The sequence below is a fragment of the Struthio camelus genome, chromosome 1 (assembly GCF_040807025.1).
Source record: "Struthio camelus isolate bStrCam1 chromosome 1, bStrCam1.hap1, whole genome shotgun sequence".
NCBI lineage: Eukaryota > Metazoa > Chordata > Aves > Struthioniformes > Struthionidae > Struthio > Struthio camelus.
Genome location: NC_090942.1, coordinates 39,755,161 through 39,776,906, shown reverse-complemented (window position 1 = coordinate 39,776,906; position 21,746 = coordinate 39,755,161). Strand labels below are relative to the sequence as shown.

The window sequence follows — 21,746 nt, the reverse complement described above, 5'->3', positions numbered from 1 at the left end:
AGGCACTGTACATGTAGGAGAGACAGAAACACTTATTCTTTAGGAAGATTTCTTAGTACCTTTCAGTCTTCAGAACTGCAGAACAAAAGGCTGGAATGAGCCGCTGGAGACTGTTTAGTCCAGCTCTTAGCCTAAGGCACTGTCTCTGTCATTCCTCACAGAGGTTGTATCGCAAGGAATTCTAAAGTATTTTAGGCAGCAAGGAACTGCTGAAGGTCATCTGGTCCAACCCACTGCTCGAGGCAGGGCCAACTTCGAAGACAAATCCAACTTCGAAGCTAGGTCAGGTTGCTCAGGGCACTACCCAGTTGAGTTTTGAATATCTCTAAAGATGGAAATTCTTCTCTGGGCAACCTTCAATGTTTTACCACGCTTTTTATAAGGTTGTTCCCACCCCCCTGCCCTGATCTAATTGGAATAATTGGAATTTCCTGTGCTGCAACTTGTGTCCATTGCTTCTCTTCCTTTCACAGTGCACCTCTGAGAATAAAGGGTCTGGCTCTGTCTTCACCATAACTTTGAAAACAGCAATTAGATTCCCCTTTAACCTTCTCTCTCAAGACTGAACAAAGCCCCAGCTCCTTCAGCTTCTCCTTGTATATAGTATGCTCCAGTGCCCAATCATGTTGGTGGCCCTCCTCACTTCAGTTTGGCCATCTCCTTTTCTGTACCAGGGAGCCCAAAATGAGGCTGCAGATGTAGTCTCACAGATGCTGAATAGCAGAGAACAATCATTTTGTTTTATCTCCTGCCTATGCTTTTACTGATACAGCCTAGTATGCAGTTGATTTTCATTTCTACAAGGATGTGCCACTGACTAATATTCAACTTGTTGTCTAGCAGGCCCTACTAAGTCCTCTTCTGCAGAGCTGCTTTCCCTTCCAGTTGGTGCCCAGCCTGTACTGTTGAGTGGGATTATTCCATCTCAGGTGCAGGACTTGGTGTCTGCCTTTGTTGAATTTCTTGGGATTTTTGTCAGACCATTCCACACTTTACCACTCTTTTCTGCAGCATATTTTACCCTATGTTCCACCTGAATCTTCATTTCTGAGATGTAAGCTCGTAATTTCTGTAGGTAGGGGAAAGAGGTTTTCTCTTTCTTTCCTGCAGTCTTTAACATTTTTGTACTCTTATTTATTCTGTTTCTACCTCAGTCTTCTCCGCTTTATCTAGATGGCCTCAATTCATTTAATGCTTTTTCAGATTAAATTTAAAACATCTTTAGTCATTTTCTCTTCATGCCTCTCCATTTCGTTTTGGAGGTGGGGGAGGAACTGTGACATCTTAACTGGACAGACGTCTTCAGTTGAGACTTACCAGTGTAGAGGAGAGTGGAGAAATAACTTTGTGTCTAGCAGGCTATAGTCCTATTAAATATATCTTTATTTTTGCCTAGATTGCACATTTTGGACGTTATGGAGTTGGGTTCAGCTTCAGAATGACTGTGATCTCAGATGGTTTTCAGGGAACATCCACCTAACCACTTGTGCTTCATCTTCAGTTTATATAGTTGAATATTCCGCTTGACTGGAATATCTTGCATTTGTCCCTATTGAATGACATCCTGTTTTGTTTCAGACAGTTACTTCAGTTTGGTTATTTTATAGTCTAATCTGATCATCCAGAGGGCTTGCAGTCCCTCTAAGACTGGTGATGTCTTAGGATTTATTCATGAGCTAGATATATATGTATTGAAAGAAGGTAAGATATTGAATAGCAGTGGATCCCAAAAAATCCAAGTGATTTGCTTTTCTGTTTGGATATTGGATCAGTAATTAGAAATCTTGATATAGCTTTCCAATCAATTTTGCATTCACTGTGAGATAGGCGAACTCTCTTTAAAAGAGTGATGTGTCTTGCTTACTTCTGAGAATGTTACGTGATATCTGTTGTGTCCTCTCTGTCCACATGGTTTGCTGTCTTGCTATTGATTTGACATGATTTGCTCATCAGAAATCCAGGTTGGCTGTTTTTCCTTTTTTTTTTTTTCCCAGGTGCCTTCAAACCGTTTATTGCATGTATTTATTTTGTATTCTATATTTTCCATGAATGAAAGTTTAATGCCAACTGTATAAAGATCTCTCTCCCTCCTTCTCTCCTTCCCTCCCTCCTGCTTTGTTTTTCCTTGGAAGAGTGTAGTTGACCTTTTCTAGTTGCCTTATATCTCCTTGAGTTCTCGAAGATGTTTACTAATAGCTTTGAGATTGTTTATCACAAGCCAAGCCATAGCTTCACCAGTTGCAATGGCGGGGAAGATCTACTTTATGCAAATATAGTGTAATTACCAACAGTTGTTGAGTTTTATGACCGAGACATCAGGGCTTGTCACCTATCTTACATGCAAGTGCCATGGGCTCTTGTAAATAATCACAAATGACTGGCTCTTAGTTTTAGGTCCAATTTTAAACTAATGTAAGAGTTTAAATCATATAGACCGTAATTGTGAGGATGAAAATTAGTTAGTTCTCTTTGTCCTTAATGGATGTTGATATGCTCTTTAAAAAATAAATACACATGAGTTTGGAAGAAGGCCTGCATGTGGTTTGAATTTGTAATTCCTCCCTTGCAGTCGGGCCATTAATTTAATGCATTGAAAATTTTTAAGTAAATTTATACATGCGTTAGCATAACCCTGTTTCTAGACAACCCCCTGCAACTCGGTGCTGCTATTTTAATATTGTTTCAAATACTGTGACCTCATTTTTTGCAGCGTTCGCTACAAGTTAACTTGCTAATAGCCCAGGAAAATCCTTGAAACTAACATCTTCCTTTGGTGAATAACGGTCGGTCCATTTATATCACCACCACTCCTGATGGTGGTGATAATGGCCAGCTTAGTCCAAGCGTTTTGAGTTCAGACTGTTCATCGGGAAGAGAAAGTGGGTGGATGAGTGAGAACCAGAAAGAATGGGGCGCGATGAGGCAGTGCCCCAAGCAGTGTTGCAGCCATTTCGTGGTTGCAGGGCCCTGGTGCCTACAGGAATGCTCACGGTGACCCTCGGCTCTTCTTCGCTGACACCAAGCAAAGTCCAGCTCTGGTACCTCAGTTCTGAGTTGCTGAAGAAAAGCTCATTTCTCCTGGAAATCTGGAATGTTTTTTCACCTCACATTTTGCGAATAGGCGTATGTTTTGGTTTTCCTGTATTTTTCCCTCTACTTAGAAATATAACCTTATTTTAAATGGTGTCCCAGTCCATGTGCTAGCTTTTGTTGTACAAAGGTTGTAGGACTGTGAAGTCAAATAAGTTACTTGATGGACAGCACAATGTTGCCTGCATCAGACTTAAAAATCTTAACATAGCTTTCAAAAAACATACAAGTGAGGAAAAATTTGGGGGGGAGGGAGGAAGTGGAAGGGGTTAGTAGAGAAGGGTCTGCCTTTATGTGGACTTTGCTTTTTGACTTGTAGAATGTCTTTACATTACATTTTCAAGCTTTTACCCTAAATTTTGAAGGCCTTGAACTTGTTCTTGAAATGTAAGTTCTGGTTCTCATTTACTTTACTCCATGAGCTGGTGTTAAAGCAGCTTTTAAAATATTATCAGGCACACAATACATTCTTGGAGCTGGCAGCAAGGCTTTCAAGTTAATATTCAGTAACATGTTTTTCCTTTTCCCTCTTGCAAGTGGCATCAGAAGGGACTCTAGGTAGACTGGCTGCACTGACTTACAAGAGCTGTCTTATTACATCTAATTAAAATCCTCATTTGATAAACTTAAATGTGACTCTTTTTTTTTTATCTTTCCCTCAAGAGGTCATTAAATATGCTATGTAAAATAAAAGACATAGCTGCTCATGAATCTGTAATGCATGCATTAATATAGAATTTGATTTTCACCTAACCAGCGTATATTCTATTAAAGAATATAGAATAGTTTTCCTAAAACAGATGGTTATTCTTTCTCCAAAATTAGTGACACAAATTCTTCCATTCCTATGTTTTTGTTACAAAATATGGCATTGTGACAGTCTTCAGTTCTGTGACACATAAGCACCATATTACAGAGCTGTCACTTCCTAAAGACAGAACTGCAAAGCATGTGTTTTCTCCTCCAACTCTCTGTTTTATTTTTCCCTTACCTGTCAAATCTCAGCTTTTAGATTTTTTGCTAATTTTTAACAGTTGATGACACCAAGAACACAGGAAATAAAATAAGGGTTTCTTTTCCCTTTCTCCTCTTTGCATATTTGTGATTTTCTTTAGGAACCTCTTAGAGGTTCCTCTCAATCCTGAATTTAGGACCTGTCAGAAAAACTCCTTGAAAGTCGATGAAGGTTTTCCCATTGGCCTTAATAGATTATAGTGTTCAGAGAATTCATTTTTAAAGGAAATAGTAATCATCATCATTGTAAATTAAAAACACTATTACTGAACAGGAGAGAGCCTGCCCAAAGATTTTACCTCTTTGTCTAAAATCAAACCGTGGAAAATACAGATAGATGGAACTGTCCCATGACTGGGGAATAAAAGGAAGCGTGAGTCAACATGCTGGGCAGTGGTCTCGCTCTCTTAGAATGGGTTGCTCCGAATGAGAATTGAGACAGCAGTGTAAAGAGACTGAAGGGAAGTAAAGTGTGTGGGAGAAACTATTTCCAAACCTGTGTCGAATAAAGCTTACTTTTATTGTCAGAACAGTCTTGATGGTTTCAGAGTAACTATTTGCAGCATGTGAAATTAATTATTTTGATATATGTTTGTAGGACAGAGATGGTAGATGTTTCAGAATGGAATCATTTGAGACAAAAAGAACATGCTTAGCAACACCCAAGTACTACTTCAAATTAACATTAATTTGCTTTTTATTTTCATTTTCTTGAAATATGCAAAATGTATATTTTCAAACATCCTTGTTTGTTTACAGTAGTTTACAACTCATTGGAGTTTTAAGTCCTTTTCAGTTCTGCAATTCTTATTTAATTAGACTTCGCATTTGGCACTTGCACTGAAATGAATATTTATTCTCTGCAAAAATGTGGTTAAATGTATTCACTGAGATTTGGAGTGGCAGTGAATTATGATATCTTATAACTGAACAGAATTCTTAAGCTATATAAATCATTAAAAAGTTAGCGGTCGTATATATTTAGTTATTTATTTTGTGTTGCTAGTCTCGTGCAGTATTTCAAATGCAGCAGCAGTATCAGAAAATAATACATATCCCTTGAGTAAATAGAGTTGTGATTTTTCCTTTAGATATGTAGACACAATCCATGTAAAAAAACTCGATGAACAGAATCCTATGTGTGCTTACTATGAAAGTTAGTCAACCCTTCACACAAAGCCACAAATTTCCAGTGGCTTCATAAAATGAGATTTTCTAGTAGTTTTGTAGATTTATTAGAACGTCCCTAAAAATAGCGCCCAGGTTTACTTTTTTATGGTTTTGCACTAAAATAATGCTAGGAGTACTAATTATGAAGAAAATTACCTTTAGCTTCCGTATTATCTGGGCATTTTTAATTTCAAAACGGAGTTTTTGTGATGTAGTTCAGACACATGGTGCGTTAATGCAGTTTTAGTGACTCTTACTGATGATGCAGGTTGTAAAGTTGTTGTAAAGTGGGTGAGTAGTCATTCCCCCTGAAATTAGAGCAAATGTGACCTAACTTTGCAGTCCTGCAAAATCAGTAACAAAGTGACTAGCAAATTAAGCCAATTCATCCATCTGTGAAATATTTCAAGGTCAAACCTTTATTGGCTACAAGATTTCTAACTAAAAAGACAGAGGATGACAGTACTTACAGTTTGGTAATGTTTGCTTACTGACCGTGAAATGAAATTTAACAGTGTGGCATGTCTACATTTGTAAATTTATTGTGGTTGTTTAGACTTCTTGGAAAATGAAATGTCAAACTATCACCCTTAGTTTCCAGAATGCGTTTTTGGGCCCAACAGACGAGTTCACTTTTTCTACCGGTGCGGGATTATTTTCATTTCACCAGTATTTTTCTTAAGTAAAACAAAACTTTGTGGCACAACGATGTCTGAAGTTAGCATGTGGCAATACCAATGCAAATGTAAGAGTCTGGTGCAGCAACTGCAGATTATCATCGTGCTCCGTGCCACCCGGAGTCATGCTCAGCTCGGTGGGACAGCTTGTGAGGGTGGGCTCCTAGAAGTTTTTGCAGATTGAGGCCCTGAATTATAGAAGTACAAAAAGGTTGTGATCACCAGTTGAGTAGGTAGTACATGGAATAATGTACAGGCAAACCAATTCCAAGAGTAGAGAGTAGGGTGGTAAACTGTAAATATCTGAAAAACCTCTTTGGTTAGAGTATTGCTGTTGCAGCCAAAATTTTAAGGGTTAAACTCAGACCTATTTTTTTTTTTAAGGAGAAAAAAGAATTGCAAATTCCAAAGAGTTTATTAAAGAATTTTAAATGTCAGTCAGTATCATCTGATACGGTCTGCACAAAGATGATATAAAACCTAGGGGGAATGCTTTCATGACCATCTATATACAGTTGTTTTAATGGCTTGTTCTGAACAATATTCTAATGGATGAGCGTTCAAAATATCCATATTTAACAAGCCAGCTTATAAAATTCACATGCAAACTAAATTTTACTATTTTAGAAATGTTGTCTATATGTGTAGAATGAGCATATAAAACAGTGAATATGGTTCTCAGTTGGAATATCTGCAATAAATTACAAAGCTCTTCCGGATAGTGAGGTTAGCTGTGTCTGTTTTGTACACTGGCTCTCAATAATTTGTCTAGCCTGATGTAAAATTTGCTTAATTTTTTTGTTTTATCCTTGGGTTAATGTTGGTGAAGGCCGAAGTCTTTGAGTAGCTTGGTCTCTTGTATGTATTTTGAAGTAATTAATTATGAGCTCTGTCACTTTATGTGTGCATTAGGAAACACGGAGCTTGCTTGAGCAGTGTATTCATCTTTTGTATCTTTCCTCATTGACAAAGAGGAACGCTATATACTTCTTGATAGGCGCTTTTTGATTTAGATGTCTAAATGCAGCATACGAAGCTCCAGCTCCAAGAGCTGCAGTAGCAAATTGCTGCAAGGAAAACCTGTAGACCAAGAAAGAAACCACGCAGGGAGATAGCACTCTGGCTGAAGAGAACAGGGCAGGGAGAGTGAAGGTGGAAGCGTGCATTACACCAGGGAATAATATAGATGTTTTAGGGAGCGCTTCCGGAGAACACCTTTGTAAGCGTTTGTATTTACCAGTGATAAAGAGGGTGACAAGAAAATAATGAAGTAAATTCTGAAGTACAAAGCAACATCCAAGGGGAGTTTGAAAAGTTAGGGTTAGACTTTGAATTCAAAGTCACTGCTAAGCACCACAGGAGGTAAATTCTCAAATAATCTTTGATTTGGGAACTGTTAACTTTCAAAGAGAAGAAACCTCAATTATCCTATGACTCCTAAAATGTATATTAAGGTCAATGATCTCAGTCCTTTACAAACAGAAACAGAAGTAGTTTTATATCCTGTATCATTACCCTGTGAAAGGTGAAACACTGTGCAAGTCATCAAATAATATTTAGGCCCACAGTTTATATATTATTAAGCTGCTATTGTAACAATGAATTGCCAGCAGTTCTGAAATGCATCTGAAATAGCAAAATTCATGGCAGAGGTGGATAGAGTTTTACAAGCTCAAAATGTAATGAATTTCTTCCTGTGGTTTACCTCTTAACATTAATAACCAAGAACACAAGTCTCACTGAGGAGAAGTGAACAGCCAGTTCTGAAGTTTGTGTATTTGCTTTGTCTGGATTTTCTTTCTCAACCACACAGCAACATTATAAGGCAGATTTTTCCTTTTTCTCTTGACTGCAGAGAAGGTGGACTTGCGATAGGAAACAAATTATAACCTGAACAAATTAGAACCTGTTCTGTGCCCTTGGAACGGGGACGGAAGGGGGGAAGCCAAACCTCATCCGTAAAGAGGTGTCAGTAACTCTCGCTTGCCAACCTGCCGTTTGGCATGAGGGAGACGAAGTACCACAGTAATGTTCAATGGGCCTTGCTATTGTACAGAGGTCTTGCGGACGGAAAGTGTGATCCTTCAGTTCTGCGGACAGGTTTACTTGGGTCTCGTTAACGCAATGTTACATGTGAAGTTGTCCTTTTGCCTTTCAAGTTTCTCTGCTGCGCTGTTCTCTTTTTACCTGATAGGCTTCGCAAGTACGGATCTACTTAAAACACAGGATTCAAAAAGAAAGAGGCAAAAATGAGGTGTGGCGGGTATTTAGAGAAGGAGAATGGTTAATTTATCAGACCTGAATTTATCCAGATTTTTCATTACCCTCCTGCTGGCCTGTGCCCCAGGCATCCGAATGATGGCCTAAATATGCATAAAGTTTTACATACACTTAACACCCAAATTCACATGATCATAATACAGTGTGTGTCTATAGTTGTCTCTTTTGACTGTTGAGCAGAATTTTCTTCTTGTGTGAGCTCACCTGCAGTAAGATCTTTCTATTTATCCACTCTTGACCCTGACATAACAGAGAGGGCTCAGGATATAAATCACCTTCCAGATTCCTGGTTTTTGTTTTTAACAGAGGGGCTTTTTCATTGCTCTAGTTTCCTAGTTGCAGTCTTCCCTGTCAAGTTTCCTTCCTGTTGCCTCTATTCCTTCTAACCACTTCTTCAGTTTGTTAAACAAATGACAAAAGTTTCTTGTCGCAATAATTGATTTTTCATCAAACATGTACAGTGCATCACAGGTGGTTGTTTTCAGTAATGAAACTGAGTAGATTTTCACTGCCACCAAATGTTTACTGTTATTAAATGTTAGTAAGAAAGGAGATGGAGCATCTGTGATGGTGCTGCTGAGGGAGCACAGAAATGCCTGTGCACCAAGGAGTTCATAAAGCTGCGTGTCATATATCTCTGATACAGAGAATTGATAATCAGACAGAAGATGGGTAGAGAGGAGGATTTCTTTCAAATGGCATCTGGCGGTTAGTGCACTGTTACGTATCGCACTAGTTCTTAGTGTTTTGAGATTCCTCCTATGGAAGTAGGGTGAGATAATCCGTGGCAATATTGGTGTGTTTGTACTTAGAGCTCACTGCACTGTGGGGCTGTGGCCATGGAGGACGAGGGAAGGGTCTCAGTGAGTAGGATAGGAAGCATCTGCAGGAGGATGCGTAGGAGGCCAGAAACTGCATGTTGTTTCTTCACAAACATTGTTGCTAATGCCATAAGGTAAAAGAAGTTAAAACTATTTAATGTCGCATAATAAAAAGTTTCTTGCCTAAACTTTTACGTAGGAGGGAACATCCATTGAGGGATTCTGCTGTGGCATACCTTAATTCCCAGGCTTTAGCTTCAGCACTTCCACTGCCAGTTAACTATGGATGGATAAATCCCACCCCCTTCCATGCTGCTTGGTGGCAGAGCATACCTCCTGCATACTGTGAAATATACTCCACAGATGACAAAATATTTTGATGCTTTTGTGTAAGGACCTTCATTTCATATATATGCTAGGTATTTTTGTTCTAGAGAGCTGTAATTTAAGCCATGCATTATTCTTCCTTTCCAGTGTTCTGCATATGCTTTAATTGTGTTTCAAACTGAAATCTGCAGTTTTTGAAGACTGAAAAATTAGGGAAATATGATTTGTTTTACCCAGTAAGGAGGATGCTTTGCTCCATATGCATTTCATAGTGGATTTGAGATATACTTTATGTATAAAATGGACACAAGCACAGTATGCAGAATTGTGGGAGTATTCCCTGTGGCCATTTGCTACTGTGCTTCAGAAAGATGGGAAATACCTTTAATTCAGACCTCTCAAAGATTGTATTCTAGTTTTAGTATTTTAAAATATCAATCTACTGTTTCAGCCCTTGGGGGTTTTAGACATGGTTAGAGTAGGACTCTGTTTGTCTTTGCTTTTAGAGTGACTATTGGTGTCACAAAACGTTAAGCAAACTCAAACTTTTTTGTGCCTAATTTTATCCAAGCTGTGGGTATTTCTTTGACACTGGTCAAGCTAGCATTTGTTTTCTGCATATTTGTGTATTATAACTAGTAGCTTATTTAAAGCCAAATACGCTAGGCAGCAGAGAGGGAAAAAATAAAATGTGTATAAACTGTTTCAGCTGAACTGAGGAGGAAAAAACAAAGAAAAAGAAAAGCTTCTTTTCCCCGAAGCATACATTCTGCATCAAATTCAACTTGACTACTGACCCTTTTAAAACAGTGCTACAAAAATTTCTCAGCCTTCTCAATATACAAGATACAATGCTCTTGAATTAAACACTCCCCCCCATTCCCCACTAGATGAATGTAGCCTCTTCCTATGTCCTTTGTGTTCTCCTTTATCTTTATTCCTTTATTGGAATTCACAGTTTTATTTACACACTTATTTGTGAGGGAGTATTTGTGAAAAGCAAAGTCATTGGGAATGTTAAAATGAATAAATAACTCCTCTAAGTATTTATTGGAAGTTGTAAGTCTCTTTTGAAAATTGGTGTGTTCATTTGCAAAAAAAAAAAAAAAAAAAAAAAGATTTGCTAGTTAATTAACAATTAGCTGACGGAAAAGCTGTAATCCTGCTTATAAGTCTTATATTCTTTAATTCAGGAAAGAAGAAAACAATGCTCTGTGACTTGGTTAGAGCAATGAAAGACAAGCATATAGAAGTGACCGCTCGTGAAACGGAGTGCAATGTATTAAAATCGGAACATGCTGATTATTTAATGGATAAAAAGTACTCCATTTTAAAAATAATAGTAGTGGAGTAGCCGTATTCTGTCACCATGCAAATATTTCATCGCACTTCTCATGCAGCAATATTCCAGAGATGCTGGACGGGTTATTCTGCAAAGTGTTTTTCTACTGTGAAATGAGAGAGAAGTGCGGTGTGGTACTTGTATGTCCCATGCTTACAGTGGTCTCAAAGCTTCTTTGTGGAAGAAGATGCAACTTGTATTGAGAAGCTTGTTCAAGACAGAGGGGTTTCAGATGGTGCTATAATAGCTCGGGGCATGGTAGGCTGCTAGTTTCTCCTCCCAATATTGTATTTGTACATGAAACTGCTTGTGCATATATGGGCCACGTGTGCTTACAGTACTTCTTAACAGATTGAGAAACACAGACATTTGATAATTTTCAAATAGATAAGGTCATGATTTACACTAAGGTATTCAGGGCAAATTCTGAGTGGAAAATTGCAGCCTTAACGTGAGGACTTATGACATTTAAATGAACATCTGCTCTTGAAAAACTGGAAGGTCAGGCAAGATGACACAGTAAAACGAATAAGGAGAACTGTTTTTGGAAGATCCTTTCTCTGTTATTGCTGGTCTCCACAAACAACAACATCAGATTATCAAAAACACATCCCACAGTGGAAAGAGAGCTAGAAAAGAAAATGTCCATTCTTCTCTCTTGAGGTTGCAATATCTTTTTGGGTTCTGGGGAGGAGGAAAGAGGGAAAAATAGCCCTATTTCCTGTGTTCAGACAACTTCCATAAGCTGTTTATATTCATCTTTATTTTTGCATTTATAGTTCTGTGTTTTGTCCCAAGAGGTAACCTGACACAGGTCTCTCCCGCTGCCTTTCTGCGTTCCCTTGCATGGTCACGTCCTGGAGAGAGTGCTCCTTCCCGCCATGCAAAGCCCCAGAGAAGCAAGGGGAGATACAGGTGGGAACCTCCAGCTAAGATGTTTTCTTTTAAACACTAGAACACAATGATGAATGGAAGAGAAAATAGTGGCTTAAAACAGTTAACACTTCGTACCAATTCCCTTCTGTATTTATGGTACTAAACCGTAGAGGCCTATTTCATACTTAGAATTCTGATTTCAAAGTACCAGGTTTGCAAGCCCACTCAGATAGAAATCCTTGATAAATATTTACTACCTTAAGGGCTTATCCATGGATACCAAAACATTTTCCCTATTATTTTCCCCAAATATTGGAAGAAGTGCTGCAGAAAACAAGTATGTCGCTTGTGAAATTTTACCTAGATAACTGCACATCTAATTCTGTGCAAGTAAGAAGTTGGATGTATGCATTTTACAGGTACATTTACATTTACATGTAAAACCAATCTTTGCTATGGATACAAAGGCAAGCCTAAACACTGATATCTATCTTCAGTAGAAGCGGCCTATTTTGGTTCTGCAGAAGCATTTACACCCCAGCTTAACTATTGGAAAAGGACAGTGTCGGGCTGGTATATTTGATTACTGACATGAAGTCTTTTCCAGTAAGTCACTAACCTGAGTCAGGTCAAGTTTGATAGAGGTTCCTGGTAACTTACGTTAAACAAATTAATTATCAGAACGGATAAAGCAATATTATTATCCACCTGCTGTCACCTGGCAAAATTTTTTAACATGATGTTGGAGGCAGCATGGCTATCCTTGCGTTTTCTAAGCAAACCACTTTGGAAATATCAACAGAGCAGTTGCTTTGTTTGGAGTAGATGTATTCCTGGAGAAAGGATGAGCCAAAGAATTTTAGTCATATTTACATTGCAACTTTTGTTGTGGCATTGACCGCAAGAAAACTGATCCCCAAATTCTAATGCAGAGAAAGCCTCAGAATATCAGCTGACACCTTATTTTATGCTCTTTGGGTGCAATTATCCTATTCTCTTTGTCACTATGGGATGAAATGCGCTGTCATATCTGATGTTTTGCATGTTAAAAAATTCAATGTCAATCTTTGTTTCTTCCTCTGCTCCCCCCATAAAATCAGGATGCCTTTCTAGAGGTGTTGTATGCATCTAGTATGTTCCTGCTTTTTGTCAGTCTCTTGGGATACTTTTTATTCATTTTCAAGCAGAGGGTTGCAGGATCTGTGTTCATTTTCATCAAGGAGCGAATTGTTCACCACAAGGAGCTACAGAAGAGGGAATGCTGAGCAGCAGAAAAGCTGGTTTTTTTTTTTAACTACGGTAAACCATGTCTGTGACACTGAATTCTCTGCTTATACATTTGTAAGTAGGACTATTATAAAATATTTATAGGTGTGGCATAAGGATTAGCTAATGAATGTCTCCAGTGTTCTCAACAAAGCGGTAAAGGTAGTATGTAATGCATATGCAACATAAGTTTTGTTCAGAAAGCTTTATAGTATGGCAAAACACATGATACTCATGACTATTATAATATATAGAACCATTGTCTACAGTTGAGATGTTTTCTTCTTTTTAGATTACCCTAAATACCAAAATATTTTAGGGAGGGGAAAATCCTGTCATGAACTCATGTTGTTCTAGATTTAAAAAACAACCAACCAGCCCAAATCCTGACATTCTTTATCTCTGCACTTTAAGTTCATAGAAAAGGAAAGAGGTGCATAAATGAGGAGCTGCTCAGGCTGGCAGCCTGTGGGCTAGAAGCGGTGGGTAGCACCCGCTCCTGCACCTCTGGGGTGAGAGATGGGGCCTGGCCTTTACTGGCAGTGGTAGTTGCTGGGACACAGGGAAGAGCAGCAGAGCATGAACTCCCCCGTGCTTATGCAAAGAGTTGCGCTAGTGCTCCCTCTCAGCCCTTTCCTGCTTTACAAGATATGTGGGAGCCATTACCTTGACCGCTGACAATAATACAGTTTAGTGCCCTTTTTTTGCTTTACTAAATGAGCAATATAAGCGTGCCCAATGAATCCTTCCCTAGTGGTGCACTTTGCAAGCCTAGGCGAGAGGGGGGAAGATCTTTTGTGCAAGGTAAAGATGTGTTTTTCCAAAAACTCAGAACTCACCCAAAAGAAAATTGATTTTCCTCTAGAAAATGGTGAGGCAATTGGTATGCTACAACTGGTGCTTACTGTGCTAGCTGAAAGAATTTGGTTGCTACCTTGCCTCCTTATTTAGTTTGCTTGCCTTGCAATGGAAAGGCCTGAAATCTGTTTGGGGACTGGCTTTCTTCAGGCTGTGTTTAGGACTGTGGAATCCACATCTCAAACACAAGCTTCTGTTACAACAGCATGTTTAACAGCAGCGGTACTGGAGAAAGGTATATTTACTTGGCAAAAGCTAAGCATATGCCAGATTTCAGTTTTCATCTCTCATTTACGGGGCAGTTTAAAACAGGGTAAGTTTTCCACTTTTCTCCTTTTTTTTTTTAAGTAGCTGTATCACTTTGACTCGACATTTATAATTTAACTTTAGAAAACATTGACTGCAAGACTTCTGTCTTAAAGATGAATGTTTCTGACCTACAGGCAACTTTCTTACCTAAAAGTAAGGTAAGTCCCTCACACAAGTGTCAGGGAGAACGCTCTGTGGGAGTAAATATGGCATCAAAATATCATTTCCATTTCCAGAGAGGAGACTGCTGTCTCTGCTCTAGGCTAAGTTGCTGTTTTCAGTGTTTCGTGATGCTAACAATGTTTTTGCTGCTTGGTAGCAAAGCACAGAAAAGACATCTGAATGGAAACCTTGAGAATATACAGCCCTCCATTCGTAGGGGTCCATATCAAAAGATTTTGTGTGTGTGTGTGTGTGTAATATCCCTGTAAGTTCTTATCCTTTGAAAGTTATAAGCTGTGTGATAAAAACAGGAATGTAACAAAACACAGCTAACTTCCTTATAAAAGTTAACCACACTAAAAATAGTTCTGGTAGTGACCTCAGGGTGTGTGCGTCAAGCAATGATAGTGGCTGCATCTTCACAGTGGAAAAACGGGCTGCTGAGGTCGAGGAAGATTAGAGTACATTCCTGTGGAGAGCTTGCTAGGTACATTCAGGATTTTTGTCAGCTTCACCAGCTAAAATGGGTGTGTTCCTGCAACTGTCTTATTTTAAAATAGCTGGGATGCTGGAACAGTCCCCAAAAGAGTTTGCCTGCCTGCTTTCATTGTGTGTAACACCCTCAGACAGCAGATCCAGCTTACTGTACTGCTTCTACATGTTGCAAAACTAGAAAATTCCAACTACAATATGATCAATATCTTCATGCTTCTATTGAAGCGGTGATAAATTGCAATCCTAGCTTTTGCTTTACTTCTTATGCCCTTTTCTAAGTTGCGTTGCTTTGCTCTTTGCAAACTAGTGAATCACCAGAAACTAATGCCACCTGTGCGTGGTTTTCATTTTCCAGGTGATGATCCTGTAAAATCAATTTTACGGGAAGACTCTATGACTTTCTCGTATTCATAGGCGGGAAATGGCATTTCCTGAGAGCGTGGATGCAGGTGACCATGCTCGGTGCATGGTTTGACGGAGGTGATGGATCGATTCTGGACTTGTGCCAGCCACCAGGAGATGTCCTGCTGGCATAGACACCTCCCTTGGTTTGCTGGACTGCAATTACAAAGCAAACTCTGTGGTAAATGGCAGCGTGATAGAATTTGAGCAGATACTGCTTTTGTTCTTGCGAGGGAGGGAAACTTCATCAGAAATGCCCATGAAATTCCAGTCTTATCTTCGGGAATGCTTGTGGAATTCAGACGAGTAGTAAGAAAACGTCCTGGGCACCTTTTCAGGCTTTCTACTAGCGTCACTCAGTGCAAAGGATAGTTTCTCTTGCTTTAGCTTAATTTTAAAGTTCTTAAAACTCGGCTAGGATTTTAAATGAGTATTGCATGGTGTGCTTATGATGTTGCTTCCTTTGTTTGCCTATCACCATATAGCCTCGCCAGCTCCATAAGAAACCTGTCTGTGAAGTGTATTTTAATATTTAGATCTAACAGTGATTAGAATATACTAATGCCCAATGGGTATATGTGTCATTTTTTAGCAGCTGCCGAGCTTTCTCCCTGCTGCTCCAATTAACACATTCAGCACACACTTGTCGGTGAGTGGGCTGTGTGTATGGGTTAAACCACTTTGCTATTTATTCATGCAGCACATGTGATGCCAAAAATGGATTAGCGAGTTTCCTGTTCTTAGAACAAACGAACTCAAACGAGGTCCTGAGCTTGTGCCCGTTTAAATGCTAGGATAGGATTTAACTGGCAATCGGAAACCTATTTTGCCTCGAGATGTGGTTCAGTCCATTGACTAACATGAATCCCCGCCTCCCAGCCCTCTTCAAATGATGGAGACATAGGATAGGGAGATTTCAGTGCTGGGTTTCCTCTTGCTGGCAGGCAGGCAGATCTCTTCAACTTTCTTCTATTTTGTTTAATAACTGCTTGAGATGTAGAGATTCACTTCTCACTACAATATTTTCCTCCTTTATCTATTTTCATGTTGAAATATTCCAGCTAGTAGATTTGATAAAGCCCCCCCCATCCTTTTTAAAGGGAAAAAGAATATGCTTTCTATTCATAGCTGAGATAAGGAAGGGTTTTTTTTTTTTTTCATGGTGCCGGAGTGGCTGGTCAAAAGGTGTAGCTCTGCCTGCGTGTTTGCTGTTAATTTGTGCTCGGACAGCTGTCTGTGAAGCCAAGGGCGAAGGGGCTGCGAGTTGGTGCCGCTGCCGAGGAGATGGAGCGCTTCTTGGGCTTTGTCAAGCAGATAAGAAGATCGAGAAGAAGAAAAGGCAAAAAGTACCGGCCAGAGGAGGATTACCATGAGGGTTATGAGGATGTTTATTATTATGCCTCGGAGCATTTTCGAAGTAAGTATTTTGCATAACCTCATTTACCTTTGGCTGTGAGAAATATTATGCTTTTAGGATTATTAAAAAAAAAAAAAAAAAAAAAGAACGGCAAACCCAAACAGTATTTCTCACACGGTGGCATCTGAGCCTGGTGCAAGTATTAAAACATTACCTTCCCATTGTAGATTTATCTGTCTGTGACTGCCAGCAAGGAATAAAAAACAGTTGAAGTGGCACAGTCGCTCTCTCAAAGTAAGCGCGGTCTGTAGACCTGTTTAATATTTCAGGTGCAGTTAACTGAGTCTTACTGTTGCAAACCCTTTGGTAAAATCCTTTGTTTTGAAAACGGGTGCAATGGGCCCTTGTCGAATGCCTTCGTAAAGCCGCGCTGTGGATATTTCTAAAGCAATAGAAAGGCAGTGATCGCTCATTCATAAGTTCAAGTTGACAATTGCTGTTGGTTGCTGAGTGCGAGTCGGTCCCTTGAGCCCACGCTGTGACCGGCTCTTTTCAGCAGAAGGTAACTCAAGTGGGCTGCTTTGTCGCTGCACGTTCAGGATCACTTATACAGAATTAAGTAGCTGTTTTTGTTTGTTTGCAGTCAGATGACTGCAGCAGTTTGCTATAAACCTAAATAAACTGCCTGTTCTTAAGTCCCCTTGCAAAATGTGTATGGTAAATTGCAGCACACTAAGATTTATTCCCTGTACCTGTCAGGCTTATGAGCGCATGGTCAGCCTTTGACTTCTCCCCATGGGTTGGAAATGCCCAGAAATGCCTGCAGGGACAATGTGAGGGAAGCTACACTCAGATGTTGCTGAGTTTATTATGCAGCTTTGTCAGTGCAAGGTAGCGACAGTAGAATCAGTCATGCACAAAAATTATCTTTTTAAAAGGTTTCTGCTGTTGTGACCAGTGATTTGGGAGCTTTGCCTTTTGTTCAGCAGCTGAAGTTTGATGTACTTTTTGTTGTATGTACCATTGGCTGTCAGTTTCTTTTTGTATCATTGGGCTTCACTTCCATTTTGCTGAAATAAATCATGAAAACATTACATTTGTTCTAAGACAATAAATGTGATTGTGCTTTAGAGCAACAGAGTACTGCCATTATGTGGAAAATTATGAAGCAAGAGATTTTCTTTTGGTTTTCTCCAAGTGCACCATGCTTGCCTTATCTCCAGAAGTAAACTAATATAGAGAGTTTGGTTGTTTACGGGGACTCTCCACAATAAAATCCTTGCTGTTTTCTGTTTTTAAGAAAATTTACAATGCTGATCATCTTAGAATTTATCAATGCTATTCAGACTGAGATCCCTTAAGAAAAGGTCTATTCTGGGGAGCGATACTGTTTTAGCAGATTATGTATTACCATGGAATATGCTATTACAAGAACTGAAAAATTTAAATCTACTTAGCACTGAAGAATGTGAAAATGTTTCAAGTTAATGGAAGAACGCAACTTCTTTTGCTTTAGTACGCAAATCAAATGAATATGTCAAAACAGTCTGTCAGAATATTTCACTAGCTGATTGTTCTTGAAGGTCTTTTAAATAAGAAAGCAAAAACCCTCCAAAACCTGTCATATGTAATAAGGATTTCTTGAATGTTGATTAATAAATTATTGCTCTTGACTTAATGTGAGGGACTAAGATGGAGCCAAATGTCTAATATTTGTTTTAATTTTTATTTTACTCATAAAATAAAAGAATATTTTTTCTCTCACATTTGAGCCTGTGGAGATTCTGAGTATTTTAGAGTGGAAGAATCTGTGTCAAATTTTGTAACTGACCTTGAATGTTGCTTATATTAGTGATCATAGTCCCCAGACTAAATAATCCAAATAACGTCCAGCCCTATAGAGTTGGACACAAGTAGTTTGCAACTTCTGGCAGTTACTTAAATGTGTCACAGGAGATTGAGCCCTAGAGATTTATTTGTTCATCAATCATCAGGAAGAGAAGAGGCTTTTATAGAGCTACCACATCAAATACAATGGCTCCTCAAATGCCTTTTCTGCCTGTGCTGTGTGTGGCGCTGTTTTGGTTGGATAGGGGCAGTACCTACTTAAATTGATGTACGCAATGTCAAGAGATGTTGCTGGTGCTCCTGTAAATGCTATCGTTAAGCTGCGTTTCATGTAGTTGGAACAATGAAGCGATTCGTGTTTAATTTAACGATGATCTGGCATTATGCTGCTTACAGTTCAAATTTAGAGTAATCGCAGACTTTCTAAAAGCTATTCCTTTTGCATTCATGTGTTTAGAAGTGTGCATGCTTGAGAATAGGATCCACTTTATTGGTATGATTTTCAGAATATCAGAACTAATGAAATCAGAGACTTGTTCACTCAGCTGAACAGAACAGGAGCTTTTTTTTTTTTTAGGATGTTTCCTTTCCCTATAGTGTTGTCCATCCCTCCTCAAGGGTCGTCTTGTATGAGTTACATATCCAGTTAGCTACTGCATTTGAAGATTGTCTGAGCCAATCACTTTATGGGCTTGTTATTCTCTCTTCCCCCCTTTTATAATATTGCCTAGAACGGAGACAGAATTAATGTCAGTATAGAAGCTACATTAGAACAATCAGAGGATCAAACAGAAAGAAAACAGCATTAAAAATAGAATAGGCCCCTAGGGATCACAGGAAAAAGATGACTTTATTGTGTCCTCGGCCCGATTGTGCTTGAATATTGTAGCTCATGTTGTTAGATATACTGTCTTCACTCCTCTGAAGTTTTGTCATGGCAGACCAAATTAGCTATCCTCAGCTATCTGACTTCTCCTGAGAGTTTATTTCAGTGCTACATAATACTAGAATAACTAAAATAATAATCTTGTTACACAAAAATATATTGACAATAGTAGTGCAGGTGTCATATTCATTTCACTGAGACTTTACACTGCAAACATAATGTGTATTGAAATTGCTGCCTAAGCTACTCAGACAAGTTGGTGCTCATTGCATAAAATGCTTTAACATGTGTTATATTTATCTTGTGCAGCATTATGGCACTACCATTCAACCTGTTTCTTTTAATGAGGCTTTGCATGAAAAAGGTCCTTGTTATACTACCAAGGCTGTTTCTGAACGGTAGGAATGTGTAGCAGAGCTGCCTGGAGCATTTCCAAAAATGACATATGTCCTTTCACTGAAGTCCAAGTGTTTTGCCAAGACCTTTGAGTTTCAACCCAGTCTTCAGCAGGAAGGTGTTGTGATCCAGCCTGATCTGGTCAACTCTGGCCAAGATTACAAAACAAACAAAAAGCCCCTACTTCCTCATCCTTCCCCCACATCTGATTTCAACATCAGGCTTTATTTCACGAAACATTTAAAAGATTTTAGTTTTGTTCCAATGGAATGAAAACAGGTTTTGGAATCTCACAGGTTATAGCAAAATATAATTGTCACAATCTGTCCATGCAGTTCCAGAGAGCATTACTTGGAACGCTCACTGTTAAATTTTGTCTCATTTATGTTGCTTCTGGTTTCTGTCAATCATTTTTCCCTGAAAGATGCTCAGTTTTCATCTGTTTTTCTTCTATTTTTCCTCCCAGCATGATGTGAGCAGCATATTTCATTGGCATCAAGGTGTCATTTTCTAAGCTGATATAATGAGAATATTAAAAAGGCTGATCACAAAAACAGTGTTCAAGGAGTTCTCTTGGTAAACTCCCTCTGACCCATCAGTTCCCTTTCTTTTAACCCTGTCCATTAACACGTTCCATTTAGTCACTTTCTTACTTTAATTTTACTAACAATTTTCTTCTGTCCTTTGTCTAGGTCTAGAATGTATTCTTTGACAAGAACATTGATATTTTAGACAAAGCGGTCTGACAGAGTATATATTTTTAAAGTGTTTTTCCCTTTTTTAATTAGTGTTTATTTAATTATTTTTTTTCTTTAGAGCATGTTTTGAAGTATATTGAAATATATTGAGGTTACACCAATGCAGCTCTGTTTCCTTAGGTTAGATTTTCATATCACTAAATGCTTAGTTTACTTTTATCTAGTTATATGAGACTATATCTGATGTGATAGGTTTTTAAAAATTCTTTTAAAATTTATTGCTAGAGCCATGGCTCCTTGTGTTAATTCCCGAGTACTTGTGCGCAAATCGCCTGGTCCCTCAGTTTCAGAACATTCATCTCTTGGAATCTGCGTTCAAAGTGGAGGTGATAATTTTTTTTCTCCTTCTTCCCATTATTGTGCCATCACTGTCCCTGTGTCATCATTGGATGATGAGGGTAAGATATTTGACTTCCTTCATGTTCCCCTACTCCTCCTCTAAAAAATTAAGATCAAAGAAAAACTGAGAGTTTTGTATAGCTGGAAATTAAAGATGTCCTCTTTACTGATTTGAAATCTGGGAACAATTAGTTACAATGAATATTCAGTTTATGCAGCACCATTTGAGATTATGTCAGCAGAAAAGCTCCACTTACTCAGATTGTGCATTATTCTTCAAGATGACTCAGTGTTATGATGCAGAAACTCCCTCAGCTGCCGAAATCTTACTAACAAATGTCTTTGCGTTTCATAACCCGAGTCACTTGAAAACTATATTAAATATTGATAGAACAGACCTGTTACTGAACTAGTGCTAAGACAAAACACTGAGGAAAGTGATATGTCTGTGACTTTAGTACTGTGGTCAGTAGCAGCATCATTCTTACTTGTTAAGAACATTTTCCCCTTTTCCTTTCATAGATTGGTACAAATATCTCCTTTGCTGTAGTCTCTTTTTTTGGATTTGATTGGAGTTGGTCTGCTGTACAGAGCTGTAAAAGAGTTAATGGTTTTATGAATAATGTGGCGACAAGGGGATTGATCATCTCTAGCTCAGGCTGTATAGATGTTAATTGATCACAAGGCTGCGAGATGCGTGACAACCGCTTCACATTGTACAAACTGCGCCTGTTGCTGTCTGTGTGGTTTAATTGCCCGTCTCATGGTGCTTTTGTGGGCGGGGGGGGGCTGTTTTTTCTCCCATCCCAGGTACTGCCATGTGAGTACAGCAGAATCTCAGCTGCAATTGACATTAAGGGTAATAAATCTCTTGCAGGCTACAAGAAAAAAGGCTTGATCACCTGAGCAGAGAACATGGCTGACCTTGAAACCACACTGGAAATAATTTTTTAAAATTATTTCAGATGACTAAAATTTAATAATAAAGCTCCTTATTTGCTTCTCCCTACTGTCTGTTTTATGGTTTTTGAACCCCAGCGATTGGCATTAGTACATCACTAATCATTATTCGT

At 38.8% G+C, this 21,746-nt stretch overlaps 1 protein-coding gene across 5 annotated transcripts in view; it reads left to right on the top strand.

Moving 5' to 3' along the window:
* The window catches only part of GRIP1 (glutamate receptor interacting protein 1), a 349,131-nt gene that overhangs the window by 93,913 nt on the left and 233,472 nt on the right, over window positions 1-21,746 (top strand). For 4 of the 5 annotated variants that reach the window (XM_009671746.2, XM_009671742.2, XM_009671743.2 and 1 more), the window contains exon 1: window positions 16,026-16,506. The exons of the other annotated variant lie outside the window; for it this stretch is intronic. In XM_009671746.2, the coding sequence (XP_009670041.1) occupies window positions 16,374-16,506 (133 nt within the window). In that variant the 5' untranslated portion in view covers window positions 16,026-16,373. Of the gene's footprint in view, window positions 1-16,025; window positions 16,507-21,746 lie in introns of those variants that run through there. 5 annotated transcript variants of the gene reach the window in all.